Here is a 21,403-nt window from a genome sequence, read left to right on the forward strand (position 1 = left end):
CAAAGAAAACATATACATATTTAGTCCAAGTCCCTGAGTGTCCTGACTCGCAGAGTGATGGCACAACAGTCTTCGTCACAAGCTAGTGCAGCCGCACAGCAATGGAGTCCAACTCGTCTTCCGCTTCAGTTATAAACCTCAAGTCTGGTTTGCATGTTTTTTTCAGAGGTGACTTTGGGTGGCATTACCGTACCTTACGCCTTGCTTCACGTGCTGTTCCCGACACCACGCAGTGCAAATGTCCTTGCCCTCATTTGGTGACCCATTTGTTGTTCTTGGCCCTCGCAGACAAAACCTGGAGTGATCAGTTCAATCTCGGGTCTGAACATGAACTTGTCCAAAGGGCCAATCCAAATCCAACTCCTCGGGAAAGGGTTGACGCAGCTGGTGCCGGCCGCTTCAGTTCCTGCTCATCAGGTTTGTTGTGCCAAAGTTCGAAGTAAATTTATGCTCAGAGTACATATAGATCACCGTATGCAATCCTGAAATTCGGTTTCTTGTGAGCATTCACAGTAAATAGAAATAAACACAACAGAATCAATGAAAAACTGCACGTAACAAGATGGACAAATGACCAGTGTGCAAAAGACAACCAGCTATGCTAATATATAAAAAAAGCAATAACTATCAAGAACATGATATGAAGAGTCCTTATAAGTGAGTCCATGGGTTATGAGAACAGTGTTGGGGTGAGTGAAATTGAGTTCATGAGCCTGATGGCTGTGGGGTAATAACTGTTCCTGAACCTGGTGATGTGGGTTCTGAGGCTCCTGTACCACCTTCCTGATGGTTGAAGGGTAATAACTGTTTCTGAACTTGGTGGTGTGTGTCCTGAAGCTACTGTACCTCTTTCATAGTCATACTTTATTGATCCCGGGGGAAATTGGTTTTCGTTACAGTTGCTCCATAAATAATAAATAGTAATAGAACCATAAATAGTTAAATAGTAATATGTAAATTATGAAATAAGTCCAGGACCAGCCTATTGGCTCAGGGTGTCTGACCCTCCAAGGGAGGAGTTGTAAAGTTTGATGGCCACAGGCAGGAATGACTTCCTATGACGCTCTGTGTTGCATCTGGGTGGAATGAGTCTCTGGCTGAATGTACTCCTGTGCCCACCCAGTACATTATGTAGTGGATGGGAGACATTGACCAAGATGGCATGCAACTTGGACAGCATCCTCTTTTCAGACACCACCGTGAGAGAGTCCAGTTCCATCCCCACAACATCACTGGCCTGACGAATGAGTTTGTTGATTCTGTTGGTGTCTGCTACGCTCAGCCTGCTGCCCCAGCACACAACAGCAAACATGATAGCACTGGCCACCACAGACTCATAGAACATCCTCAGCATCGTCCGGCAGATGTTAAAGGACCTCAGTCTCCTCAGGAAATAGAGATGGCTCTGACCCTTCTTGTAGACAGCCTCCGTGTTCTTAGACCAGTCCAGTTTATTGTCAATTCGTATCCCCAGGTATTTGTAATCCTCCACCATGTCCACACTGACCCCCTGGATGGAAACAGGGGTCACCGGTACCTTAGCTCTCTTCAGGTCTACCACCAGCTCCTTAGTCTTTTTCACATTAAGCTGCAGATAATTCTGCTCACACCATGTGACAAAGTTTCCTACCGTAGCCCTACTGTACCTCTTTTGTCATAGTAGCAGTGAGAAGAGAGCATGTCCTGGATGGTGTGGGTCCTTGGTGATGGATGCTGCTTCCCTGTGACACCGCTCCATCACCGTGGGGCCTCACAATCCAGGTTTCAGTTTGATTTTCTCGTCCACTGCCTGGACGGATCCTCAATTCCGTCCATGCCGAAATATCCATCCGTTTCAGTCTTATCCAGAATGCCTTCAGCCCTCAGTGGGGAGAATCCCAAAGGTTCCCTACCTCTGGTCTCAGTCCTGTTGGATCTGGTGATTTCTGATCCGCAGATTCTTTTAGGAGTCCGAGAATGAGTTGAAAACTTGTTGCTTCACAATCACTTACTGAAAGCTTAAAAAAGAGATACAGAACACATGAATCTAAAGAACTAAGAACAGAGAGAACTAAGATGGCAATTTTTGCAGGAACAGACACTTTGATACTGAGTGAGGCAAATTCCTGAGATAAGGGAGGGGCTATTGGAAGATAAACATCTACACCTGTGTAACATTCAGCCAATGAAAAAAATAGAAGGTGATGAAACATTATATTGTGTTTCCACCAGTAGGTGGAGTCCAACACCACATATTGTGAAACATGCAGGTTAGAGTATGTTAGTAAAACTACAGATTCAGTCTTGCTCAAAAAAAATCATTAATACTCTATTAAAAACATAAACAACTGATTCCAACAGTCCCTTTATCCCGTGAGAAGGGACTCGCTGACCTGAAGCATTAACTCATACCAGAGAGGAAGCTAGGAATTGTAGAGTGGTGGGATGACCTGGCAACCCAGGACCTGATGCTCGCTGTGCAGCAACCTCGGGCCACTGCTATTCAGTATTCCCTATCAATTCCCTGTGAGTTCCCTCCACCAAAGGCCCGAGCAAATGTCTACAGATTATGGTGGAGAGTATTTTGACTGGTTGCATCACTGACTGGTATGGAGGGGCCACTGCGCGGGATCAGAAAGAGCTGCAGAGAGTTGTCGACTCAGCCAGCTCCATCAGGGGCACTAGCCTCCCCACCACTGAGGGCATCGTCAAAAGGGGATGCCTCAAGGAGGTAGCATCGATCAGTAAAAACCCTCACCACCCAGGACTATCATCAGAGAGGAGGTACAGGAGCCTGAAGGCACACTCCTAATTTTTTTAGGAACAGCTTCTTCCCTACGAGCATTAGATTTCTGAACAGCCCATGGGCACATGAACACTATCTCACTATTATTCCTCTTTGCACTATTTGTTAATTTTATTGTTGTGAGTTGCAGTAATATTTTTGTCTTGCTCTGAACTGTTGCCACAAAAACAACAAATTTGATGACATACAGTATTGCACTTAAGCATGTATATATATATATATAAAATATATGGAAACACTAAGGTGCCGAGCAGGACTGTATTTGTCAACATGGAGCAGTGAGCGAGTTTGTACATCTGGTGGGAGCAAAGGATGCTGGGAATGGTGAGGGTGGAGGGGTGTGGGACAGGTGGCAGAGGAGGAGCGCCAGGGGCAGGAGTGGTGCGGATGTAGACACACCCAGCCCTGAGACACCAGGCAAGGTCATTTGATTCCAAGCAATTGGTTTATTGATCATTGTAGAAACTCTCTCTGGTGCTTCCCGCTCCTTCCCCTCTCCCTTCCCCTTTTTCCCAACACGATTCCCCTCTCCCTGCCCACTTCACACTCTCAGCCCACAACAGGGTCCCAAAGCAGAATCAGGTTTATCATCACTCGCATGTCACGGAATTTGTTTTTCTTTTTTTGCGGCAGAGATACAGAACAATACACAGAATTACTACAGTACTGTGAAAAGGTTCTAGGCACCCTAGCTATGTGTACGTACCTAAGACTTGTGCATAGTACTGTATGTCAGTGGCAATAAACCTGATTCTGACTACTGACATGGTTGGGCATTAAACTGTTTGCTTTTCTTCACAGATGGAGAGTAAATTAGGAGGATTGAAGACAGCAGCGTCTCTTCAGCTGGCAAAGGAGCCTGTGTAAGTGGCACCCTGCCTCAACAAGTCGCAGCCAGAAACCACAAAGAAAATCCTCTTTCCTGATGGGTCCAGTGGCTCTCGAATCGCGTCCTCCTGCCCCACCACCTCTTGGCACTGTGAACTTGTACAAACAAGTCCTTCGCTCCATCCACAGCGGGGAGCATTTCCTGGTGGCCACCTATTTTCATTCCCATTCCGACATGTCTGTCCATGACCTCCTGTACTGCCACGATGAGGCCACTGTCAGGATGGAGAGCTTCTCTGTTCGGGTAGCCTCCAACCTGATGGCATGAACCGTTTTCTTCAATTCCAGTCACTTCACCACCCCCCACTTCCCTTCTCTCACTTCCCATTACGGCTCCCCTCTCGCCCCTTCTCTTCTGCTTACTCGCCTTTTACCTCCCTCTGGTTCCCGTCCTCCTTCCCTTTCTCTTATGGTCCAATCTCTTCTCCTACCAGATCCTTCCTCTTTCAGCCCTTTATCTTTTCTACATCTCACCTCCCAGCTTCTCACTTCATTGCCTTCCCAACCCACCTACCTTCCCTCTGGCCTAAGACCTCCATCTTGTTATTCTGCCTTCTGCCCCTCCCCTTTCCGGTCCTGATGAGGGGTCTTGGCCCAAAATGTCAACTCATTATTCCTCTCGATAGAAGCTGCCTGGCCTGCTGAGTTCCTCCAGCACTTTGTGGGTGCAGGGGCTCGGGTGTTAGTTAACAGGAGCTCTGCAGTGCTGGGAATGCGTTCTGTCCTGTTCAGAAGGAGGTGGGGAGTTTGCTGTCAGGTAGAGGGGGAGAAGACACTTCCCCTGCCAGCCATTTGGAATCAGGTTCTTCTCTGATGGAAATCCCAACCACCCACCTTCCCCCTCACCTGACTTCACCTGTTCCCTGCCAGCTTGCACTTATTGACCCCTGCCCCCCCCACCAACTTCTTATTCTGGCTCTGTCCCCCTTTGCCCTTTCCTTCCCAGTCCTAATAAAGGGTCTCGGCCCAAAACATCAACTGTTTATTCCCCTCCACGGATGCTGCCTGACCTGTGAGTTCCTCTGGCATTTTGTGTGTGTGTGTCTGTCTGTCTGTCTGCCGCTCGGGTGCACAGCAAGATCCCACAAGCATGCAATGCGACAAACAGATGCAAGAGATTCTGCAGCTGAGGGAATGCGTGCGCACACACACACACACACACACACACTTCAGTTATTTATTTATTGAGATACCGTGTGGAATGGGCCCTTCCAGCCCTTCAAGCCACGCCACCCAGCAATCCCCCATTTAACCCTAGACAATTTACAATGACCAGTTAATCTACCAACTGCCTTTGGACTGTGGGAGGAAACCGCAGCACCTGGTGGAAACCCACGTGGTCACGTGGAGAATGTACACAGTCCTTACAGGCAGCAGCAGGAATTGAACCCCTGGTTGCGGGGACTGTAAAGCGTTGTGCTGGAGGAACTCAGCAGGTCAGGCAGCATCTATGGAGGGGAATAAACAGTTGCCGTATCGGGCTGAGACCCTCCATCAGGGATTAGAAGCCAGTTTAAGAAGGAACTTGTGTGTCTGGGTGAAATATTCGTGCCAGTGAGTTAGGGGCATTTAAAAACACACAGAACTCCAGCAGAATGTTAGAGGTGTAAACAGAAGCAGATGTTACCAGGAATGCTCAGAGGGTCAGGCAGCGTATGTGGGGAGAGAATCTGAGTAAATCTCAACCGATCAATGACCCTTCATCACAGAGATGAAAAGACAAGTTCCACTCACCTACCTACCCCCTCACCTGTCAGCTGGGACTCTTTCCTCTCCCACCCCTTCAGCCACCTTATTCCGGCTTCTGACCTCTTCATTTCCTGTCCTGATGAAGGTTCTTGGCCTGAAACATTGTCTGTTCACTCCTCTCCACAGATGCTGCCTGATCTGCTGAGTTCCTCCAGTATTTCGTGTGTCCTCCCCGTCACGTTCCCATCACCTCCCCGAGGTTCCCTCCTCCTTCCCCTTTCTCCCATGCCACTCTCCTCTCCTCCTCCTTCAGCCCGTTACCTTTTTCACCTGTCACCTCCCAGCAAAATGTTGACTGTTTATTCCTCTCCAAGGACCTGCTGAGTCCCTCCAGCATCTTGTTTAGCAGTATGCAGTTTTCAGTTCAGTAGTGGGACACTTCACTGGTGGAGGTGTTAACAAAAGCCCTGGAGAACTGGCAAACCATTCTGCCCTGTTCAGTGGAAGCTGGGGAGCTAGTTGAAGTGTTGCGAGTCCTGTCAGGTAGAGGGAGCGAATGCACTTCCTCTCCTGGCCATTTGGGATCAGTATTTCCTTCATGAAAGTCCCACGCATCTACCTTCCCCCTCATCTGGCATTTCAGGATGTATATTGTATACATTTCTCTGACATTAAATTTGACCTTTGAACCTATCACCTGCCAGCTTGTCCTCTCCCTCCAGCCACCTTATTCTGGCTTCTTCCCCCCTCCCCCCCCCCCTTCCTTTCCAGTCCTGATGAAGGATCTCGGCCTGAATCGTTGACTGTTTACTCGTCTCCCTGGATGCTGCCTGACCTGCTGAGTTCCTTCAGCTGTGTGTCTGTGTCTGTGTCTGTGTTGCTCAAGGTTTCCAGCATCTGCAGAATCTCTTGTGTCTTGGACAGGCTGGGCTTGTTACTTTCCTGGAATCAAGATGGCTGAGGGGTGACCTGATTAGATGTATGTAAAATCATAAGAGACTTCTGACAGTGTAGATTGTCAGAATCCAATTCTCGTTCAGGATTAAAAACAAGAGGGTTAAGTTAAGAGGAAGGAGTTTTGAAGGAGACAGGTGGGGGAAAAGAGAGCTCCTGAACTCGCTGCCAGAGGAGGTGGTGGTATCAGTTTTGGGCGCCACAGTAGTGCGAGTTAGTGTGACCTGTTGCAGCTCGGGGCATCGAGCTTGGAGTTCGGTTCCGATACTGCCTGTAAGAAGTTTGTACATCCTTCCTGTGAGCGTCTGGGTTTCCTCCGGGTGCTCCGGTTTGCTCCCACAGTCCAAAGACGTTTCAGAGAGTAGGTTAATTGGTCATTGTATGTTGTCCTCTGTGGTTAGGCAAGGGTTGAATCGGTTGGTTTTCTTGCTGGTGCGGCTCATTGAGCCAGAAGGGTCTGTTCTGCACCGTATCTCGGAATAAAAAATAGGCACAGTCAATGCATTCAAAAGGCATTTAGACAGACACTTCAACAGACAAGGAATGGGCAGATATAGTCCTAATGTCGGCACATGGAATCAGATGGGATGGTCAAAAAGATGGGCTGAAGGGCCTGTTTCTGTGCCTCTGGGCAGCTGAGTCTAAATGGAGATTGGGCTGATGAAGTAGAATGAAGGGCTTCCGGGTCTTCTGATGTACGAGCAAGAAACCCAAGGTGATTAGACACTGACAACCATTGAAGAAGGCTATTTGGTTCCTTTGCTCTATGCTGGTGTTCCTGCCACACCAGCACCCACCCTTCTCCGAGTTTTCCCACATTTTCCCCACCCTGGGAAAGGTGATCCCTTGGAATTCCTGATGGTGTTATATTTGGGCTCCTATTTCTGCTCTGCTATCCTGAATCAACGTTCCTATGCCCTCGTTACAGACTCCTGGACCGACTGCGAATGGATCAGGACACGGTTCTCCAGCCGGACTACAAGTCCCCCTTCCGATCTTACCAGGACATGGTCCACAGGCTTCTGCCATACCACCTGTACCAGGGAACGTTACCCTCTGTGGAAGAACACAGGAAAGGTAATGCCACAGTGATTTCTTCCTCAAAAGCCCCCATGTCCTCATTCGGGGATCGGAGGTGGAGAGGGTCAGTAACTTTAAATTCCTTGGTGTTACCATAAAGAGGAAACTGTCCTGGGACCGGTCCATAAGTATCTTCATAAAAAGTCACAGCAGCCCCTCTACTTTCTTAGAAGTTTTGCACAGATTCGGCATGTCATCTAAAACTTTGACAAACTTCTGTAGGTGCAGAGTGGAGAGTGTATTGACTGGTAGCATCATGGTCTGGTATGGAAACACCAATGCCCAGGAATGGAAAAGTTCTACAGGAAGTGGTGTATTGAGCCCAGTCCACCACAGGCAAAGCCCTCCCCACTACTGAGAACATCTGTAATGAGCACTGCCACCAGAAAGAGGCACCTATCATCAGGGACCCTGACCACCCAGACTATGCTCTCTTCTCACTACCATCAGGAAGGAAGCACAGGAGCCTCAGGTCCCACACCACCAGGTTCAGGAACAGTTATCACCCCAAAACCATCAGGCTCCTGAACCAGTGTGGATAACTTCACTCACCACAATGAGCCTCAGGTCCCACACCACCAGGTTCAGGAACAGTTATTACCCCACAACCATCGGGCTCCTGAACCAGTGTGGATAACTTCACTCACCACAATGAGCCTCAGGTCCCACACCACCAGGTTCAGGAACAGTTATTACCCCACAACCATCGGGCTCCTGAACCAGTGTGGATAACTTCACTCACCACAATGAGCCTCAGGTCCCACACCACCAGGTTCAGGAACAGTTATTACCCCACAACCATCGGGCTCCTGAACCAGTGTGGATAACTTCACTCACCACAATGAGCCTCAGGTCCCACACCACCAGGTTCAGGAACAGTTATTACCCCTCAACCATCAGGCTCCTGAACCAGTGTGGATAACTTCACTCACCACAATGAGCCTCAGGTCCCACACCACCAGGTTCAGGAACAGTTATTACCCCTCAACCATCAGGCTCCTGAACCAGTGTGGATAACTTCACTCACCACAATGAGCCTCAGGTCCCACACCACCAGGTTCAGGAACAGTTATTACCCCACAACCATCGGGCTCCTGAACCAGTGTGGATAACTTCACTCACCACAATGAGCCTCAGGTCCTACACCACCAGGTTCAGGAACAGTTATTACCCCTCAACCATCAGGCTCCTGAACCAGTGTGGATAACTTCACTCACCACAATGAGCCTCAGGTCCCACACCACCAGGTTCAGGAACAGTTATTACCCCACAACCATCAGGCTCCTGAACCAGTGTGGATAACTTCACTCACCACAATGAGCCTCAGGTCCCACACCACCAGGTTCAGGAACAGTTATTACCCCACAACCATCAGGCTCCTGAACCAGTGTGGATAACTTCACTCACCACGATGAGCCTCAGGTCCCACACCACCAGGTTCAGGAACAGTTATTACCCCACAACCATCGGGCTCCTGAACCAGTGTGGATAACTTCACTCACCACGATGAGCCTCAGGTCCCACACCACCAGGTTCAGGAACAGTTATTACCCCACAACCATCGGGCTCCTGAACCAGTGTGGATAACTTCACTCACCACGATGAGCCTCAGGTCCCACACCACCAGGTTCAGGAACAGTTATTACCCCACAACCATCGGGCTCCTGAACCAGTGTGGATAACTTCACTCACCACGATGAGCCTCAGGTCCCACACCACCAGGTTCAGGAACAGTTATTACCCCACAACCATCGGGCTCCTGAACCAGTGTGGATAACTTCACTCACCACGATGAGCCTCAGGTCCCACACCACCAGGTTCAGGAACAGTTATTACCCCACAACCATCGGGCTCCTGAACCAGTGTGGATAACTTCACTCACCACGATGAGCCTCAGGTCCCACACCACCAGGTTCAGGAACAGTTATTACCCCACAACCATCGGGCTCCTGAACCAGTGTGGATAACTTCACTCACCACGATGAGCCTCAGGTCCCACACCACCAGGTTCAGGAACAGTTATTACCCCACAACCATCGGGCTCCTGAACCAGTGTGGATAACTTCACTCACCACGATGAGCCTCAGGTCCCACACCACCAGGTTCAGGAACAGTTATTACCCCACAACCATCGGGCTCCTGAACCAGTGTGGATAACTTCACTCACCACGATGAGCCTCAGGTCCCACACCACCAGGTTCAGGAACAGTTATTACCCCACAACCATCAGGCTCCTGAACCAGTGTGGATAACTTCACTCACCACAATGAGCCTCAGGTCCCACACCACCAGGTTCAGGAACAGTTATTACCCCACAACCATCAGGCTCCTGAACCAGTGTGGATAACTTCACTCACCACAATGAGCCTCAGGTCCCACACCACCAGGTTCAGGAACAGTTATTACCCCACAACCATCAGGCTCCTGAACCAGTGTGGATAACTTCACTCACCACAATGAGCCTCAGGTCCCACACCACCAGGTTCAGGAACAGTTATTACCCCACAACCATCAGGCTCCTGAACCAGTGTGGATAACTTCACTCACCACAATGAGCCTCAGGTCCCACACCACCAGGTTCAGGAACAGTTATCACCCCACAACCATCAGGCTCCTGAACCAGTGTGGATAACTTCACTCACCACAATGAGCCTCAGGTCCCACACCACCGGGTTCAGGAACAGTTATCACCCCACAACCATCAGGCTCCTGAACCAGTGTGGATAACTTCACTCCCCACAATGAGCCTCAGGTCCCACACCACCAGGTTCAGGAACAGTTATCACCCCACAACCATCAGGCTCCTGAACCAGTGTGGATAACTTCACTCCCCACAATGAGCCTCAGGTCCCACACCACCAGGTTCAGGAACAGTTATCACCCCACAACCATCCGGCTCCTGAACCAGTGTGGATAACTTCACTCCCCACAATGAGCCTCAGGTCCCACACCACCAGGTTCAGGAACAGTTATCACCCCACAACCATCGGGCTCCTGAACCAGTGTGGATAACTTCACTCCCCACGATGAGCCTCAGGTCCCACACCACCAGGTTCAGGAACAGTTATTACCCCACAACCATCGGGCTCCTGAACCAGTGTGGATAACTTCACTCACCACGATGAGCCTCAGGTCCCACACCACCAGGTTCAGGAACAGTTATTACCCCACAACCATCGGGCTCCTGAACCAGTGTGGATAACTTCACTCACCACGATGAGCCTCAGGTCCCACACCACCAGGTTCAGGAACAGTTATTACCCCACAACCATCGGGCTCCTGAACCAGTGTGGATAACTTCACTCACCACAATGAGCCTCAGGTCCCACACCACCAGGTTCAGGAACAGTTATTACCCCACAACCATCAGGCTCCTGAACCAGTGTGGATAACTTCACTCACCACAATGAGCCTCAGGTCCCACACCACCGGGTTCAGGAACAGTTATCACCCCACAACCATCAGGCTCCTGAACCAGTGTGGATAACTTCACTCCCCACAATGAGCCTCAGGTCCCACACCACCAGGTTCAGGAACAGTTATCACCCCACAACCATCAGGCTCCTGAACCAGTGTGGATAACTTCACTCCCCACAATGAGCCTCAGGTCCCACACCACCAGGTTCAGGAACAGTTATCACCCCACAACCATCCGGCTCCTGAACCAGTGTGGATAACTTCACTCCCCACGATGAGCCTCAGGTCCCACACCACCAGGTTCAGGAACAGTTATTACCCCACAACCATCGGGCTCCTGAACCAGTGTGGATAACTTCACTCCCCACGATGAGCCTCAGGTCCCACACCACCAGGTTCAGGAACAGTTATTACCCCACAACCATCGGGCTCCTGAACCAGTGTGGATAACTTCACTCACCACGATGAGCCTCAGGTCCCACACCACCAGGTTCAGGAACAGTTATTACCCCACAACCATCGGGCTCCTGAACCAGTGTGGATAACTTCACTCACCACGATGAGCCTCAGGTCCCACACCACCAGGTTCAGGAACAGTTATTACCCCACAACCATCAGGCTCCTGAACCAGTGTGGATAACTTCACTCACCACAATGAGCCTCAGGTCCCACACCACCAGGTTCAGGAACAGTTATTACCCCACAACCATCAGGCTCCTGAACCAGTGTGGATAACTTCACTCACCACAATGAGCCTCAGGTCCCACACCACCAGGTTCAGGAACAGTTATTACCCCACAACCATCAGGCTCCTGAACCAGTGTGGATAACTTCACTCACCACAATGAGCCTCAGGTCCCACACCACCAGGTTCAGGAACAGTTATTACCCCACAACCATCAGGCTCCTGAACCAGTGTGGATAACTTCACTCACCACAATGAGCCTCAGGTCCCACACCACCAGGTTCAGGAACAGTTATTACCCCACAACCATCAGGCTCCTGAACCAGTGTGGATAACTTCACTCACCACAATGAGCCTCAGGTCCCACACCACCAGGTTCAGGAACAGTTATTACCCCACAACCATCAGGCTCCTGAACCAGTGTGGATAACCTCACTCACCACAATGAGCCTCAGGTCCCACACCACCAGGTTCAGGAACAGTTATTACCCCACAACCATCAGGCTCCTGAACCAGTGTGGATAACCTCACTCACCACAATGAGCCTCAGGTCCCACACCACCGGGTTCAGGAACAGTTATTACCCCACAACCATCAGGCTCCTGAACCAGTGTGGATAACTTCACTCACCACAATGAGCCTCAGGTCCCACACCACCGGGTTCAGGAACAGTTATTACCCCACAACCATCAGGCTCCTGAACCAGTGTGGATAACTTCACTCACCACAATGAGCCTCAGGTCCCACACCACCGGGTTCAGGAACAGTTATCACCCCACAACCATCAGGCTCCTGAACCAGTGTGGATAACTTCACTCCCCACAATGAGCCTCAGGTCCCACACCACCAGGTTCAGGAACAGTTATTACCCCACAGCCATCAGGCTCCTGAACCAGTGTGGATAACTTCACTCCCCACAATGAGCCTCAGGTTCCACACCACCAGGTTCAGGAACAGTTATCACCCCACAACCATCAGGCTCCTGAACCAGTGTGGATAACTTCACTCCCCACAATGAGCCTCAGGTTCCACACCACCAGGTTCAGGAACAGTTATCACCCCACAACCATCAGGCTCCTGAACCAGTGTGGATAACTTCACTCACCACAATGAGCCTCAGGTCCCACACCACCAGGTTCAGGAACAGTTATCACCCCACAACCATCAGGCTCCTGAACCAGTGTGGATAACTTCACTCACCACAATGAGCCTCAGGTCCCACACCACCAGGTTCAGGAACAGTTATCACCCCTCAACCATCAGGCTCCTGAACCAGTGTGGATAACTTCACTCACCACAATGAACCTCAGGTCCCACACCACCAGGTTCAGGAACAGTTATCACCCCTCAACCATCAGGCTCCTGAACCAGTGTGGATAACTTCACTCACCACAATGAGCCTCAGGTCCCACACCACCAGGTTCAGGAACAGTTATTACCCCACAACCATCAGGCTCCTGGACCAGTGTGGATAACTTCACTCACCACAATGAGCCTCAGGTCCCACACCACCAGGTTCAGGAACAGTTATTACCCCACAACCATCCGGCTCCTGGACCAGTGTGGATAACTTCACTCACCACAATGAGCCTCAGGTCCCACACCACCAGGTTCAGGAACAGTTATTACCCCACAACCATCGGGCTCCTGAACCAGTGTGGATAACTTCACTCACCACGATGAGCCTCAGGTCCCACACCACCAGGTTCAGGAACAGTTATTACCCCACAACCATCGGGCTCCTGAACCAGTGTGGATAACTTCACTCACCACGATGAGCCTCAGGTCCCACACCACCAGGTTCAGGAACAGTTATTACCCCACAACCATCGGGCTCCTGAACCAGTGTGGATAACTTCACTCACCACGATGAGCCTCAGGTCCCACACCACCAGGTTCAGGAACAGTTATTACCCCACAACCATCGGGCTCCTGAACCAGTGTGGATAACTTCACTCACCACAATGAGCCTCAGGTCCCACACCACCAGGTTCAGGAACAGTTATTACCCCACAACCATCAGGCTCCTGAACCAGTGTGGATAACTTCACTCACCACAATGAGCCTCAGGTCCCACACCACCAGGTTCAGGAACAGTTATTACCCCACAACCATCAGGCTCCTGAACCAGTGTGGATAACTTCACTCACCACAATGAGCCTCAGGTCCCACACCACCAGGTTCAGGAACAGTTATTACCCCACAACCATCAGGCTCCTGAACCAGTGTGGATAACTTCACTCACCACAATGAGCCTCAGGTCCCACACCACCAGGTTCAGGAACAGTTATTACCCCACAACCATCAGGCTCCTGAACCAGTGTGGATAACTTCACTCACCACAATGAGCCTCAGGTCCCACACCACCAGGTTCAGGAACAGTTATTACCCCACAACCATCAGGCTCCTGAACCAGTGTGGATAACTTCACTCACCACAATGAGCCTCAGGTCCCACACCACCAGGTTCAGGAACAGTTATTACCCCACAACCATCAGGCTCCTGAACCAGTGTGGATAACTTCACTCACCACAATGAGCCTCAGGTCCCACACCACCAGGTTCAGGAACAGTTATTACCCCACAACCATCAGGCTCCTGAACCAGTGTGGATAACTTCACTCACCACAATGAGCCTCAGGTCCCACACCACCAGGTTCAGGAACAGTTATTACCCCACAACCATCAGGCTCCTGAACCAGTGTGGATAACTTCACTCACCACAATGAGCCTCAGGTCCCACACCACCAGGTTCAGGAACAGTTATTACCCCACAACCATCAGGCTCCTGAACCAGTGTGGATAACTTCACTCCCCACAATGAGCCTCAGGTCCCACACCACCAGGTTCAGGAACAGTTATTACCCCACAACCATCAGGCTCCTGAACCAGTGTGGATAACTTCACTCCCCACAATGAGCCTCAGGTCCCACACCACCAGGTTCAGGAGCAGTTATTACCCCACAACCATCAGGCTCCTGAACCAGTGTGGATAACTTCACTCCCCACAATGAGCCTCAGGTCCCACACCACCAGGTTCAGGAACAGTTATTACCCCACAGCCATCAGGCTCCTGAACCAGTGTGGATAACTTCACTCACCACAATGAGCCTCAGGTTCCACACCACCAGGTTCAGGAACAGTTATTACCCCACAGCCATCAGGCTCCTGAACCAGTGTGGATAACTTCACTCACCACAATGAGCCTCAGGTCCCACACCACCAGGTTCAGGAACAGTTATCACCCCACAGCCATCAGGCTCCTGAACCATTGTGGATAACTTCACTCACCACAATGAGCCTCAGGTCCCACACCACCAGGTTCAGGAACAGTTATCACCCCACAACCATCAGGCTCCTGAACCATTGTGGATAACTTCACTCACCACAATGAGCCTCAGGTCCCACACCACCAGGTTCAGGAACAGTTATCACCCCACAACCATCAGGCTCCTGAACCAGTGTGGATAACTTCACTCACCACAATGAGCCTCAGGTCCCACACCACGAGGTTCAGGAACAGTTATCACCCCACAACCATCAGGCTCCTGAACCAGTGTGGATAACTTCACTCCCCACAATGAACCTCAGGTCCCACACCACCAGGTTCAGGAACAGTTATCACCCCACAACCATCAGGCTCCTGAACCAGTGTGGATAAATTCACTCACCACAATGAGCCTCAGGTCCCACACCACCAGGTTCAGGAACAGTTATTACCCCTCAACCATCAGGCTCCTGAACCAGTGTGGGTAACTTCACTCACCACAATGAGCCTCAGGTCCCACACCACCAGGTTCAGGAACAGTTATTACCCCACAACCATCAGGCTCCTGAACCAGTGTGGATAACTTCACTCACCACAATGAGCCTCAGGTCCCACACCACCAGGTTCAGGAACAGTTATTACCCCACAACCATCAGGCTCCTGAACCAGTGTGGATAACTTCACTCCCCACAATGAACCTCAGGTCCCACACCACCAGGTTCAGGAACAGTTATTACCCCACAACCATCAGGCTCCTGAACCAGTGTGGATAAATTCACTCCCCACAATGAGCCTCAGGTCCCACACCACCAGGTTCAGGAACAGTTATTACCCCTCAACCATCAGGCTCCTGAACCAGTGTGGGTAACTTCACTCACCACAATGAGCCTCAGGTCCCACACCACCAGGTTCAGGAACAGTTATTACCCCACAACCATCAGGCTCCTGAACCAGTGTGGATAACTTCACTCACCACAATGAGCCTCAGGTCCCACACCACCAGGTTCAGGAACAGTTATTACCCCACAACCATCAGGCTCCTGAACCAGTGTGGATAACTTCATTCACCACAATGAGCCTCAGGTCCCACACCACCAGGTTCAGGAACAGTTATTACCCCATAACCATCAGGCTCCTGAACCAGTGTGGATAACTTCACTCACCACAATGAGCCTCAGGTCCCACACCACCAGGTTCAGGAACAGTTATTACCCCACAACCATCAGGCTCCTGAACCAGTGTGGATAACTTCACTCACCACAATGAGCCTCAGGTCCCACACCACCAGGTTCAGGAACAGTTATTACCCCACAACCATCAGGCTCCTGAACCAGTGTGGATAACTTCACTCACCACAATGAGCCTCAGGTCCCACACCACCAGGTTCAGGAACAGTTATTACCCCACAACCATCAGGCTCCTGAACCAGTGTGGATAACTTCACTCACCACAATGAGCCTCAGGTTCCACACCACCAGGTTCAGGAACAGTTATTACCCCACAGCCATCAGGCTCCTGAACCAGTGTGGATAACTTCACTCACCACAATGAGCCTCAGGTCCCACACCACCAGGTTCAGGAACAGTTATTACCCCACAACCATCAGGCTCCTGAACCAGTGTGGATAACTTCACTCAGCACAATGAGCCTCAGGTCCCACACCACCAGGTTCAGGAACAGTTATTACCCCATAACCATCAGGCTCCTGAACCAGTGTGGATAACTTCACTCAGCACAATGAGCCTCAGGTCCCACACCACCAGGTTCAGGAACAGTTATTACCCCATAACCATCAGGCTCCTGAACCAGTGTGGATAACTTCACTCAGCACAATGAGCCTCAGGTCCCACACCACCAGGTTCAGGAACAGTTATTACCCCACAACCATCAGGCTCCTGAACCAGTGTGGATAACTTCACTCACCACAATGAGCCTCAGGTCCCACACCACCAGGTTCAGGAACAGTTATTACCCCACAACCATCAGGCTCCTGAACCAGTGTGGATAACTTCACTCACCACAATGAGCCTCAGGTTCCACACCACCAGGTTCAGGAACAGTTATTACCCCACAGCCATCAGGCTCCTGAACCATTGTGGATAACTTCACTCACCACAATGAGCCTCAGGTCCCACACCACCAGGTTCAGGAACAGTTATCACCCCACAACCATCAGGCTCCTGAACCAGTGTGGATAACTTCATTCACCACAATGAGCCTCAGGTCCCACACCACCAGGTTCAGGAACAGTTATTACCCCTCAACCATCAGGCTCCTGAACCAGTGTGGATAACTTCACTCACCACAATGAGCCTCAGGTCCCACACCACCAGGTTCAGGAACAGTTATTACCCCACAACCATCAGGCTCCTGAACCAGTGTGGATAACTTCACTCACCACAACACTGAACTGATTCCACAACCTACGGACTCGCTCTCAAGGACTCGACAGCTCACGTTCTCAGTATTATTTATTTATTTGTATTTGTGCAGTTTGGCTTCTTTTGCACATTGGAGGTTTGGGTTCAGGTTTATTTATCACACATACATCAAAACATTCAGTGAACTGCATCGTTTGTGTCAATGACCAACACAACCTAATGGTGAACCGTGGGCAGCCCACAAGCGTCACCACACGAGCTGGTGCCAACGTAGCATGCCCATAATGCTCGGTAGAACAACACAGAACACGGCAAGTAACTAACTCCGTTCCTCCCTTCCACCCACTACAAAATCAACTGCGCACTGACAATGTCTCCTTGTACGGTGACAAAACATTTGCAAGTAAATTGCCAAGTTCAGAGATCAACTCAACTATCAACCACCTAAGCTTCGCATCTTCTGAATTATTCCCGAACAGACCTTTGTGTAGTGTTTCATAAATTCAGTTGTATTTCTTTATTTTCCTGTAAATGCCTGCAAGGAAATGAATCTCACGTTTAAGAGTAAATTTATTTTCAAAGTACATTCGTGTCACCATATTCTACCTTGAGATTCATTTTCTTGCAGGCATTCACAGTGGAACAGAAATACAATAGAATCAATGAAAAACTACACACAAAGACTGACAAAAAACCAATGTGCAAAAGAAGACAAACTGCAAATTAAATAAGTTAAAAATATTACTAAGTGTTATTTACAAAATAACCGCGAATAAAAAGTAAGTGCTACAGCACACAAATATAAAAGTACTGAGACAGTACAATATGGGTGCAATACTGCTAAGCATTGTGATGTGAGGTTCAGTGTCACAGCCTCAGGGAAGAAGCTCTTCCTGTGCCTGCTGGTGTGGGAGCGGAGGCTCCTGTAGCACCTACCGGGTGGGAGGAGAGTAAAAAGTCCATGGTTAGGGTGAGATGCATCTCTGATAATGCTTTTTGCCCTGCCCAGGCAGCGTTTATGGTAGATGTTCTCAATGGTGGGCAATTGGGTGCCGATAATCCGCTGGGCAGTTTTCACCACACACTGGAGTGCTTTGCGGTCCAATACGGGACAATTGCCATACCACACTGAGATGCAGTTGGTGAGTATGCTCTCAATGGTACAGCGGTAAAAGTCCGTCAGTATCCTGGGACAGAGGTGAGATTTCTTGATGCTCCGCAGGAAATAAAGACGCTGTTGCGCCTTTTTGATCAGGATGGAGGAGTTCAGGGACCAGGTGAGATCCTCGGAAATGTGGACACCAAGGAATTTGAAGCTTGATACACGCTCCACTACAACTCCATTGATGTAGGTGGGGACGAGAATGTGGCTCCTAGCATGCCTGAAGTCCACAATGATCTCCTTGGTCTTCTGGGTGTTAAGGGCCAGGTTGTTGTTGGCACACCACGCAGCCAGGTGCTGGACTTCGTCCCTGTAGGCCGTCTCGTCATCCTCTCTGATCAGACCAACCACTGTGGTGTCATCTGCGAACTTGATTATGGAGTTAGAACCATGTACAGGAATGCAGTCATAGGTGAAAAGGGAATGCAGAAGAGGGCTCAGCACACAGCCTTGAGGCACACCGGTGTTCAGGGTGAGAGTGGAGGAGGAGAGGTTGTTTAACTTAACTGATTGGGGTCTGTTAGTCAGAAAGTCCAAGGTCCAATTGCAGAGGGATGAGCTGATACCAAGCTGGCGAAGTTTGGTGATCAGCTTGGAGGGAATCACAGTATTGAATGCCGAAGTAAAGTCAATGAACAGCATTCTGACGTAAGAGTTGGGGCTGTCCAGGTGGGTCAGGGCAGAGTGAAGTGCCATGGAGATGGTGTCCTCTGTTGACCTGTTGGTGCGATAGGCAAATTGATGGGGGTCCAGGGTAATGGGCAGAGAGGATTTCAGATGTGATAGAACCAGTCTCTCAAAGCACTTTGCAATGATGGGGGTGAGTGCACTGGGTCTTTTGTCTTTTTCACTGATTGCAAGCACTGCTGGTTCAAAGATTCAAAGGTTCATTTATTATCAAAGTATGTATGCAGAATACAGCTCTGAGATATGTCTTCTCCAGATAGCCACAAAATACAGAAAAACCACTGAAGTAGTTGAAAGAAATACAATTCCCCCTGCACAAAAAGAAAAAAACAAAATAAAAATTCACAAACCCCAAACTCCCCCAACTTCCCCCCCCGCACAAAATCACAGGTCACCCACACACAACGAGATCATCAAACCACAAACCCCCAGCCTGCCAATCGGCAACAAGCAAGAATGGACAAGAACACAAGGGAAAAAAACATAGAACTGACAGAGGCCAATATGAACGACAGTTAGTAGTTCGTCTCTGAACTTCTCCTTGTGGCAGCTCATTGTTGCATTTCTCTTCTGGAGTTTTCTCAGGGACAGCAGAGTGCTAGCTCACTAGATCAAAACTCAGACTGTAAGTCACAGGCTCCAACAACTTCAAAAAAAAAAATTAAGATAAAAAGGATAAGTAGACGACATAGAAGAGGATTGATTATCTGGAAGCTGTTGCCCGAGAAATTGATCGCTGGCACCATCTTGGCCAGTTATCAAGGACATTGAGTACTGCTGGACTCATTGCGCACCGTGTTACAGTCTGCTTCAGCCATCCAGAGAAGAAGGCATCAGAGGTGATGTGGGTGATTGTCCTGGATGTTTTTGTTGTGTTTACAAGACACTGTTGGACATTGCAATGCAGACTACTACAAGTCCAATCCATTGGCTTTGCTTTGGTTGTAGCACGGACCAGGCCTTCATTCATGGATCAGGGTCACCTGTTCTGGCTGCCGGGGAAGGAGATGCCTGAGCTCGATGTGTGCTGCTGGATTCCGTGGTGTACTGGGGCTGGCAGCTTCCATCGGTGCTGCCCTCCAGTGTTGGCTCGGTGAAAGACAGGCTGGAACTGCTGCAGGCTTGCTCTTGCAGAAATGTGGCTCCAGGACAATATCCATGCACCATTAACCTACAGGGTGTGACACTCGGAGACTTGGGCTCCATTATTATTATTATGGTTTTTTGTTACTGTTTCTCTGCTATCATAATTATATGTGTTGTATGTGCCTTGTGCTGGGTGTGGCTGTCGTTTCTGTGTTTGCACCTTGGCCCCAGGAGAACATTTTTTTTCCATTTGGCTGTGTTCATGTGTATGGTTGAACGACAATTAAACAAACTCGAACTTGATTTTGAGTGGATTGTAATGAAGGGAACTGCATTAACGTTAGAAGGAAGGGCAGGATGATTTAAATGGCGAAAAATTGCAACAAGCTGAAACAGGAATTTGGGTCCTTGTGCATGAAGCTCAGAAGCTGGCACACGTACAGAAGGTTGTAGAAAGGTTGATGCAATGTTGGACCTAATTTAAGGAATTAGATGTCTTGTTGCAACTGTACAAGGCACCAGGAGACAGCACCGATAGTAAGGTGAACAATTTGTTGATGACACAAAGGTTGGGGGTGTTGTGGGTAGTGTGGAGGGCTGTCAAAGGTTACAGCGGGACATTGATAGGATGCAAAAATGGGCTGAGAACTGACAAATGGTGGTCAACCCAGGTAAGTGTGAGGTGGTTCATTTTGGTAGGTCAAATATGATGACAGAATATAGTACTAATGGTAAGACTCTTGGCAGTGTGGAGGATCAGAGGGATCTTGGGGTCTGAGTCCATAGGACACTCAAAGCTGCTGCGCAGGTTGACTCTGTGGTTAAGAAGGCATACGGTGTATTGGCCTTCATCAATCGTGGGATTGAGTTTAGGAGTCGAGAGGTAATGTTGCAGCTGTATAGGACCTGGTCAGACGCCACTTGAAGTACTGTGCTCAGTTCTGGTCGGCTCAGTATAGGAAGGATGTGGAAGCCATAGAAAGGGTGCAGAGGAGACTTACAAGGATGTTGCCTGGGTTGGGGAGCATGCCTTATGAGAATAGGTTGATTGAATTCGGCCTTTTTTATTTGGAGCGATGGAGGATGAGAGGTGACCTGATAGAGGTGTATAAGATGATGAGAGGCATTGATTGTGTGGATAGTCAGAGGCTTTTTCCCAGAGCAGAAATGGCTAGCATGAGAAGGCACAGTTTTAAGGTGCTTGGAAGTAAGTACAGAGGAGATGTCAGGGTTAAGTTTTTTACGCAGGGAGTGGTGAGTACGTGGAATTTGCTGCTGGTGACAGTGGTGCAGGCAGATATGATAGGGTCTTTTAAGAGACT

The 21,403-nt window shown here is 49.6% G+C and overlaps 1 protein-coding gene across 11 annotated transcripts in view; it reads left to right on the forward strand.

Moving 5' to 3' along the window:
• Positions 1 to 21,403, forward strand: part of LOC140206167 (BRD4-interacting chromatin-remodeling complex-associated protein-like) — a 177,252-nt gene that overhangs the window by 136,252 nt on the left and 19,597 nt on the right. For all 11 annotated transcript variants that reach the window (XR_011888081.1, XM_072274419.1, XM_072274417.1 and 8 more), the window contains 3 exons: positions 289 to 417; positions 3,587 to 3,648; positions 7,245 to 7,393. Coding sequence is in view for 10 of the 11 variants with exons in the window: in XM_072274419.1 (XP_072130520.1) it covers positions 289 to 417; positions 3,587 to 3,648; positions 7,245 to 7,393 (340 nt within the window). In the remaining variant the exon portion in view is untranslated. The remainder of the gene's footprint in view (positions 1 to 288; positions 418 to 3,586; positions 3,649 to 7,244; positions 7,394 to 21,403) is intronic.

Source organism: Mobula birostris, chromosome 12 (assembly GCF_030028105.1).
Source record: "Mobula birostris isolate sMobBir1 chromosome 12, sMobBir1.hap1, whole genome shotgun sequence".
NCBI lineage: Eukaryota > Metazoa > Chordata > Chondrichthyes > Myliobatiformes > Myliobatidae > Mobula > Mobula birostris.